Source organism: Galeopterus variegatus, unplaced genomic scaffold (assembly GCF_000696425.1).
Source record: "Galeopterus variegatus unplaced genomic scaffold, G_variegatus-3.0.2 Scaffold8990, whole genome shotgun sequence".
NCBI classification, from domain to species: Eukaryota; Metazoa; Chordata; class Mammalia; order Dermoptera; family Cynocephalidae; genus Galeopterus; species Galeopterus variegatus.
Genome location: NW_007735101.1, coordinates 18,824 through 28,002, shown reverse-complemented (window position 1 = coordinate 28,002; position 9,179 = coordinate 18,824). Strand labels below are relative to the sequence as shown.

Here is a 9,179-nt window from a genome sequence, read left to right as displayed (position 1 = left end):
GTGGCTCACTCAGGAGAGCATGGTACTGATAACACCAAGTCAAGGGTTAAGATCCCCTTACCGGTCAAAAAAAAAAAATGTTTAATTTAGGGCTGGCCCGTGGCTCACTTGGGAGAATGTGGTGCTGATAACACCAAGTCAAGGGTTAAGATCCCCTTACCGGTCATCTTTAAAAAAAAAAAAAGTTTAATTTTATGTTATTGAATTTCACCACAAACACACCCACACTCACTCTCTCTCTCTCTCTCTCTCTCTCTCTCCACACACACACACACACACACACACGCACGCACGCACGCACGCACGCACGCACGCGCGCGAGTACTGGGTGCCTATATCCATTCATCCAAATCAGCTAGGCCTCCTGCACTCCAGGACACTATCATTAAGTTAAAGACTTTCTAGACCCCACCCCTTCCCTACCACACCCCATCTATCTGCCAGCCCTCTGTGACTTCTCTTCCCATTTTTGACTTCAGTTCCCAGAGCTGCCCCAAAGATATTCTCTTCTCCCTCCCCAGTTCTGATCCTTACTAAAAGTAAGGCAGGGAGTGGAGCACTGGGTCAAGTGCTTGTTAGCTGTATGGCTTCAGGCAAATTACCTATCTTTCCTAAGCCTGGTTCCTTTAGGAGCCAAAAACACCTACCCTAATGACCCATTCAACAGCATTGAAATGATATTTTCTTTTTGGCAACTGGCCAATATAGGGATGGGGATCAGGGATGGGGATCCCAACCTGTGACCTTAGATTATAAGGCTGCAGTCTAACCAACTAAGCTAATTGGCCAGCCTGAGATGGTATTTTCTTAAAAGAAACTGGGCAGGGCCGGCCCAGTGGCTCACCTGGGAGAGTGCGGTGCTGATAACACCAAGGCCCCGGGTTCAGATCCCATATAGGGATGGCCGGTTAGCTCGCTGGCTGAGCGTGGTGCTGACAACACCAAGTCAAGGGTTAAGATCCCCTTACCGGTCATCTTTTAAAAAAAAAAAAAAAAAAGAAACTGGGCAAATACAGCAGGTAGGGTGGGGGTGGGAGGGATAATCTTCCCAAAGAAAGTAAAGCTAAATTGAGTGTTAAGGAGGCATTAAGTAGTTAGTAGGTGAAGAAGGAGAAGAGTTTTACAAGCAAGTTCAAACTTGTTAACTTCCCTGAACCTCAGTTTTCTTCCTTTTTCAATGAAGGTAATAGCACCTACTTCCAAAGGACCTCATGGGAAATATATGACATTGCAGGTGTGAAATGCCTAGCACAGTGCCTGGCACATAATACATGCTCAACATATGTGGTTTTTCTTCCTCCCTTACCTTCTACCTTTCACATGTGTAATCTAGGAGAAGGAAACCCAGATTCAGAGGAGGCAAACACCTCTATAGGCGGGGGGTGGTGGTGGGGGGTGGAATCCCCCTTGTCCACCCTGGTGATCAGTGATCACCATGGAATCTGGCCAGGCTAGTTGTCTGGAATGAGTGGCCTTAGGGATAAATGGTCACAGGATTGGGGGAAAGCAAATTTATGGACAGTAGAGAGAGAAGGGGATCAAGGCAGGTATTTCCTCTCCTCCACACCATACCAAATCATCCAGCCAATCCAAAGAAGCAGACGCTCAAAAAAGCAGAAAGAAGCTCATGTCTATTGAGTACTGACTACATGGCTGGCACTGGACTTGGTGACTAGGTATATACATTGTTTAGTTTGATTCTCATAAAACTACAGATGGTAAAGTTAGAGTTCAGAGCGGTGTAGTCAGTTGTCCCAGGTGATTCAGCTAGTGAGGGGCAAAGATGGAATTCAAATGTAGGTAGGTATCCAAAATTCCAGGGCAGTGTTATGTTGCTTTGGATTCCCTCTACTCCCTCTAGTACTGACCTCTGCCTGGGAGAATGTAGAGAGGAGGTGGATTCAGGCAGGAGATGCTGCCAAGAAAATATTTGTGTGAGTATGGATGGCTTCAATCATGTCCTGCTGTGTCCCCGGAGGGGGTGGGGGAATCCACAATGTGGAGCTCCCCTTTTCCCCATACCAAGCACATGGAAGGGGGGGTCCCCATTCCTAGGCAGGCTCTCTTTTCAATCCCCAGACTCTGCATTCTTCCTTCATTTCCTACTCCCTCAGCAAAAACCTAAGGTGGAGAGAAGGGATCTCATAAACACTTAAGCCTCCACATCTGTAACCCTCCCCCAAGCCAGTCAAGCCAGCTGTGCAGACTCTGAGCCAGATTGAGGGAACCAAATAGACTTAACCAATCTCTCTCCAAGTAACAAAGGGGAGGACCCCCTGCCCACGGGGGGGGGGGTCTGGGCCAGGATGCCCTCGGGAGGGGACACTAGCCCAGGTCCCCAGCGTCTAACCTTGAAGCCCACCCAGAAGCTTAAGGAAAAGAAGCTAGCAGCTGGGGATCACCCCCCGGGGGGGGGGGGTCTGGGCCAGGATGCCCTCGGGAGGGGACACTAGCCCAGGTCCCCAGCGTCTAACCTTGAAGCCCACCCAGAAGCTTAAGGAAAAGAAGCTAGCAGCTGGGGATCACCAGGAGGGAGGGGGCAAACTCTATCCTCCAGGCCGCTCCCCTCCTCTCCCTCCTCCCTGCTAATAGGTATTTCCTGTTTATGAGGCTGCTAAGGCTGGGCTTTTGGGAAGGGATGGAGATGGAGCCTCTCCCGTCCTAGGGCTGGGTTGGAGAGTCCTTCAGGAGCGCCTGAAGGTTGGGAAGCTCCTCCCCGGGGAAGAAGTGTTTCTTACATTGACCATGCTGATCATCCCCATCCCAACCCGCTACCCCCACCTTGGCCTCTTCCCTACAGGTAGAGGGGGCACTGGAGGGGTCTGCTTCTTGTTCTCCTCAGTCTCTGAAGCCCTCAAAGGAGAGCAGCTTCCAGGAAGGGGGGCGGAGGCAGGGTGGGGTTGGGGAGGAAGGCGCCAAGGCTGGATAGAGAAAGGGGGGAAGGGAAGAGAGTGTCTTAACTGATGCGTCAGAGCCTGCAGGGGGAAAGATGGCCTGTGTATCCCCCTCCATAGTCCAACCTGGTGGTCATTCGTCAGCTCCCTCCCCCCAGCAAAACGCGGATCCCAGACCCTTAGGCGGGGGAGGGCGGGGACCCCACTTAATTAACCCTTTTAGCTCCAGTCCCAACTGGTTTAGCAGGCAAGGGAGGCGTGATTAATTGAGGGAGAGGTGACTTGAAGAGTTGCTGCCAGAATTAGTATAGTGCTTGTTTCTCCACCCAGCTTGGGGCAGGGGCGCGTAACAAGGGTCTCCAGAATAAGGCTGGGATCTCAGCAGAGAGCACGGACAGCAGCCGGTGGTCCCTTTACCCTCCCGGAGCGCGGCCCGGGGTGGAGAAAGAGCTACCCTTCACTGCCCCCCCTGGCTCCGCCTCCTTCAGTCCAGGCTCCCGCTCCGACTCCGCTGCGCGCCCAACCCGGCGGCGCCCGAGGACCGACACCGTGTGAGGCTTCGCCTCTTATCCCTCCCCTCGCCCTTCCTTTCCGGGGTCTCTGCCGCCGTCTCCTTTTTTAAAAGCTGCGTCACATGCATGCCGTTCCCTGAACGCTCCGGCCCATCGCCGCCCTCCCGCCGCGCACGCACGTCGTCGCTCGCTGCGCGCTCGCCTGGGTCACTTTGACACGGTTCTCCCCTCCCACTAGCAGGACAATTAGCATATTAATAAAGCCCGGCCCAGCCCGACTGGGGCTGGGGAGCCCGCGCCGCCGAGAGCGCGAGCGCAAGGGAGAGGGGGGCGAGCGGCGGCGGCTGCGGCGGGGAGGGCGGCGGGAGCGCACAGACACGCACACGCGCACACACGGACACACACTCCGGGGACGCACACCCGCGCGCACACACGCAGAGGCAGCTCGCCTTCCTGCCTGGCTTCCTTCCTGTCTGCTCCGCGCCTGACAGGCCCCTTGCTGCAGCCGGGGGCCGTCCGCACCGGGACGAGGCCGGGTAGGGCCGGCGGCGAGGGCGGCGGGGGCCGCAGGCAGCGGCGGCGGCTCATGCCCGGCCTGTCCCCGCGAGGGGCGGGCACCGTGACTCGGCTGGGCCCCCAGCGGCGGGCGATGTGAAGATGTCAGTGGGCTGTGCCTGTCCTGGTGAGTGGGGCGCGCGGCCTCCTGGTCCCTCCCTCCTTAACCTTGCCCGCGGACCCCCGACCCCTTGTTTGGCGAGAACTTGTGCGGGGGGCGTCAATGGCATGGGGGAGGTCGGGGGCTGTAAGGAGTATGCGGGGCCTCAGTCCAGGGGAGGGTTTTCCCCACCTGTGTAAATGCGCAGCAGCCCAGAGACAGGGGGAGGTTTCGCTGGGTGCAGCTTATGTGTATGTTTTTGGGGGGTAAGGCTAATTGGGGAGGGGTTTGGGGGGCTAAAATTCTCAGAATTCCAGGGTATTAGCCAATCAGAAGTGACTCTGGACTTCTGACCCCCCCCTCAGGTCATAATAGAGTTGTGATTGGCTGTTTGGGGTTGCCCCCCCTTCCCTGCTGCCTATTGCCTCTTACAAATCTTGTGACACCCCCCCCTCAGGCTGTTTCTGAGCACCCTGTTAAGGGGGAGGGATTGATTGGGGCCCATCTTGCCCCCCTGCAACTTTTCCTGCCTGTTGCCAGGGAAGGCTGGCCTTCCTGAGGGACAGAAGGTACTCCTAGGGGTGCCAGATAATTGGGCCCTTGGGTCTGGCATCTCTGCCCTAGTGGGAGGGGGAGTCGGGTAGCCCCAGGAAGGCTGGGAAATAGAGTGATTTGTGGACAGTAGGGTTGGGGGGGGGGAACACTTGACCCCTAAGTGAGAACTTGAGAAAGGACCCAGGCTCATATCCCTGCCTCCCCAATACATTTATTAACTCTTCCCAGAGGCAGCCTGGGTCTGAGTTTTTTCCTGGAGAGGAAGCAGACTCTACCTCACAGTGACTGGAGAGGTAGTCTACAGAGGGCCTCAGAACCCTGTCTATCCCCATCCTCAGGACTCTGGGTACTGCAGTTGGCCCTCCTGCCCCAAGCTGGAGTCAGCCTTCTCCTGGAAGTCAGTGGCCCTGAATGTAGCCTGGTTTGGACCCATTGCCCCTCCAGATGCCCTGTTTTCTGGGAGGCCCATACTGCACAACTCCACCTACCCCTCACCCCCAAATACACACACCAAATCCCCAAGGGAAGCTGCCAGTGCGGAAGCTTCTTCGAGAATCATGTGACCTAGGCCAAGCTGGGCTGGGCTGGGTACACACTTCAAGTGCCTGCTGAGGCTGACGTCTAAGAGGCATGGGGCCCAGAGAGAGGGCTACAAGAGCCTGAGGATCCTGGAATATCCGGGTGTGGGAACCCCTGGCTCCTGCTGCAGAGGGTGGGAGAGAGAAAAGAAAGAGCTTGCCAAGCTGGAATCCTGCCTGGCCCCATCATCCCTCCTCCTACCAGCTTGGTGTGCATGTTTGTGTGTGTATTTTCTCCTTTATGATTGCCCCATGCTGGGTACCCCGTTTAGATCCATCCACACTCTGAGTCCACCCCAGGGCCCTGACCCTCCATCACCACATGAGCAGAGCAGAAACTGAGGTTCTGAATAAGCTAGAAGGCTGAGTCTTAAATTTTGATTCTTAGTTCCTACAAATAGTGGGTATGAGGTGTTTATGGAGGGGTTGTCAGGCTGGAGGTGGATGGGAGGTTGGCCCTGAAGTTGGGGCAGTATGCCTGAGTACAGTGTGAGGAGAGAGAAAGTTTGCCCCTCAGTCTTTCTGGGAAGCAGCATGGGAACAGAAAAAGGACTTATGCCTAGGGGTGTGGGGGGCTGGGGCAGGAAACAACATCAGTCAGCGCCCCACATGGCATGTTTCTTTTGTGTGTTTGGTGGCCTGGCTGAGAGAAAGGGGGCACAAGATGGCTGAGAATGGAGAATATTTTTCCTGATTGTGAAGAAGTCTTATGGACTGATAATACAAAGGATGGATGGAGGTTAGACTTCAAGGAGAACCACATGTGGAAGGGCTTGAGAGTGGCCTGGAGGTAGGGAATGGTAGCAGTTGGGGTGAGAGAGGAACAGGCTTGCATGGGTGGGTGGGAGCACATGCTTAAACACATGGGCATCGCGATGGCAGCATGTAGCAGTCCAGGCCCAAGTTCTCCCACCCCAGCCCGCCCCCTCCTTGAGCTGCCCTAGGATGAGGGCTGAAGGGCCCTGGCAGGTCGCCTGCTGCCTAGCCTGCCTGCCTGCCTGCCTTGCCTGCCTTGCCTGCCTTGCCTGCCTGCCTGAGTCTCTCCTTTGTGCTCTGCTGTCTCCGGGCTCCTCCTCCTCCCCCAGCCCGGCAGAGACAGCACATGCCCCACACATGTGACTGAGGGAAGCCAGAGCACACACAGATCCACACACATGCACATGCAGATACACCACAAGATACACATATACACGCATACCCAGCTCCCATAGTGCTCCTGGGGTAGAGAGCAGCTTCTGGGACCAAAATGGCCAGGGGCAGGGAGAAGTTCTGCTAAAGGGTATCACCCTAGGCAGGATGTTGAGGGGGCCAGGGCCTGTCTGGGGCAGCATGTGGCTCAGAAGGGTTAAGGCAGGGAGTAGGAGGGGGAGGGGAAGAAGCAGCAGTGGTGGCGGCTGGGAGCCAGGAGAGGAGGATGGCAGAGCGCCAGGCCAACGGGAGGCCGGGCACAGACAAAGGAAGGGGGGCAGGCACACTGGAGGCCTGGGTCAGGGAGCCCTGGGGGCCCAGGCAGGGGGCAATGCTGGTACCTCATCCTGTGTGCTGGGGCCACTGCTGTCCTTTGAGTCCCCACCTCCAGGAGTACTTTGGTTTTCTCTCCCTCATCACCTTTGTCATTCTTTGCTGCCCTCCACTACCACCAATTTTAGGGTTTTTGATTCAGACTTGCTCTCTTTTAGAAGGACCTCTCCTGCCCATGTGCAAGTGGGGGAATTGTGTCAGAGTGGAGAGGAGCAGACTTGCTATAGAAGGAAACTAGGGGAGGGCCTGTTTTAAATGAACTGCCAGAGTCTTGACACATGTTGGTGTTTAGGGGCCCCTCTTCCTCAGAGTGAGACAGGAGGGTCCTTGTAGTCCCCCCTGTCTGAGGAGGCTGAGTGGGGTTCCAAGCTCTGGGCTGGGGGCAGAAACAGAAAACATACCCCTCCCCCCTCCCAGTCACTTGAGGCCTGGAGGGGGAAGGGAGTAGGAATGGCTGCAGGGCTCCAGGGCTGGGCTTGTAACTAGTTGGGGTTAGAAGCCCAAGGTTCCAGTGTCGGGCCGTCCTCTCTCAATGTGATCTATTCAGGTTAGGATATTTGGCCCTGTGTACTGTGTACTGTAAGAATCTCTTGAGGTACTGCCTGTGAATGCACTTTGGAAAGTTTAAAGGCAGGAAACAAATGACAGGAATTGTCCTGTCGGTGGGGGAGGAGTGTGGCTGTCCCAGAGTTAGGTTGTAAATTTGGGAGCCGGTGGGAACATCTTAAATCCTGGTGGTAGCCTGTATATGTTGCAGTGTCTGGCTGAATGTCTATGTTAGTGAAAGCTGGGGTGTATCATACGGCCGGGCTGTGATGGGGAAGGTGTGCATGTTTCAGGGAGGGTGGCTTATGGGTTAAGTCCCTGTTTAACAAAAGGCCAGGGTGTGTATGCATTAGTCTGTCACAGGGTGTGTATGTGTTAGTATAACACAGTTTTGGTGTGTGTATTGGGATCAGGGTGCATGTATGTCATAGGTCCCAATGTGTATGGAAGTCAGGGTGTGACACAGACTCTGTGTGTGTGTATACAGGGTTCAGGTATATTTAGGGTTTGAAATACATCACCAGGTGAAGTGAAGTGTATATCAGGTACTGATATATGTGAAAGTGAGATATGTTATTTATGTGTGGAGGATGTCCGCAGAGCCAGGTACAATATTATTGCACAGTCAACCAGTGTGTACATCATGAGAAGTGCTGTCTTTGCGGTTTATATGTGAATATAGTTGGCAAGGGGAGGGCAGGGAGTAGAGGAGCAGACACTCAAATTGTAAAGAAGTAGGAATTAGGAAGTTCTCTTAACCGTACCCCGCGTGCGTGCGTGCGTGCGTGCGTGTGTAGAAGTAGGAATTAGGAAGTTCTCTTAACCGTACCCCGCGTGCGTGCGTGCGTGCGTGCGTGCGTGCGTGCGTGCGTGCGTGCGTGCGTGCGTGCGTGTGTGTGTGTGTGTGTGTGTGTGTGTGCTTTTCCTTACTCTACCCAAGTTTCATAAATACCCCCTCCTTTGTGATGGCCATGTTGGATTGGAGAACAGGCCCTACCCACTAACCACATACCTTTATTTCCTGGGGTGGTGGGGAGGGTTACACAGCAGACTGGGCCCCTTCTGGGGACCCCTGGATGGGCAGTTTGCCTTCCCTAGCTCTGACAACGCTCCTTTCCTTGGCACTCACGTGTCTTCAGTAGTGGTAGTGGGGAAGGGGGCTTCCTGTTAGGGAGGATCTTAGTCAGGGCTTGGAACTTAGCTGGGTTGGGGGCAGGGAAGCCTGGAGTGTCCTCCTCCCTCCAATCAGTGTTTACAGGCTGAAGTCAGAATGTGTCTCTGTCAAAAATAACCCCCTGGAGCCTCCCCCAGCTGCTCTGGGATTTCACCAGGGGAGCCCAGGGTGGCGGTCCAGGCCAGCCTTCAACCTGAGAGATCACTGGGGAGAGGAAGAGAGATTTGGGGGAGGTTTGGGAGGTGGTTAGAAGGTATTGGGAGTCTGCAGAAAAGAAGGCACCGTCCTCTGTCCCTGCCTGTAGCTTTGGCTCCCCTGCTCACTCCACAGCACCGCGCCCGGGGCTGGGGGTTGGGGGAGCTGCATTTCGTTCCTGGCGCCCACAGGCCTCCCCTCCATCCAGGTCTGTCCCGACCCAGTCGGTTCGGTCCCCGGTCTCACCCAGTCTCCGTCCCTCTTTTGTTTTTCTCAGCAGTCCCTCCCTCCCTGCCTCGCTCGCTCTTCCGCCAGCCTCGCAGGGAGGGGCGGGGCCGGCGGGGGCAGCTCCACCCTCCGCCCGCCCTGGGGCCTCATTCTGAGAGCGGCTGGGAGAGAGCGAGCGGGGAGGGAGGGAGAGAAAGGGAGAGAAGGAGGGGAGCCGGCGGGCGCTGCGTGTGTCTGAGTGTGCGAGTGCGAGTGCGTGTGAGTGCCGGGCCCTTCCTCTCCTGGGGTCCCCAGCACAGAGGCCCGGTGGCCCGGGGAGGG

At 55.7% G+C, this 9,179-nt stretch overlaps 1 protein-coding gene across 2 annotated transcripts in view; it reads left to right on the top strand.

Moving 5' to 3' along the window:
- The first annotated feature begins 3,713 nt into the window (after window positions 1-3,713).
- Window positions 3,714-9,179, top strand: part of LDB1 (LIM domain binding 1) — a 13,966-nt gene continuing 8,500 nt past the window's right edge. Inside the window, exon 1 of one of the 2 annotated variants that reach the window (XM_008593313.1) lies at window positions 3,714-4,088. In XM_008593313.1, the coding sequence (XP_008591535.1) occupies window positions 4,064-4,088 (25 nt within the window). In that variant the 5' untranslated portion in view covers window positions 3,714-4,063. The remainder of the gene's footprint in view (window positions 4,089-9,179) is intronic. The other variant, XM_008593314.1, reaches the window with a different exon arrangement.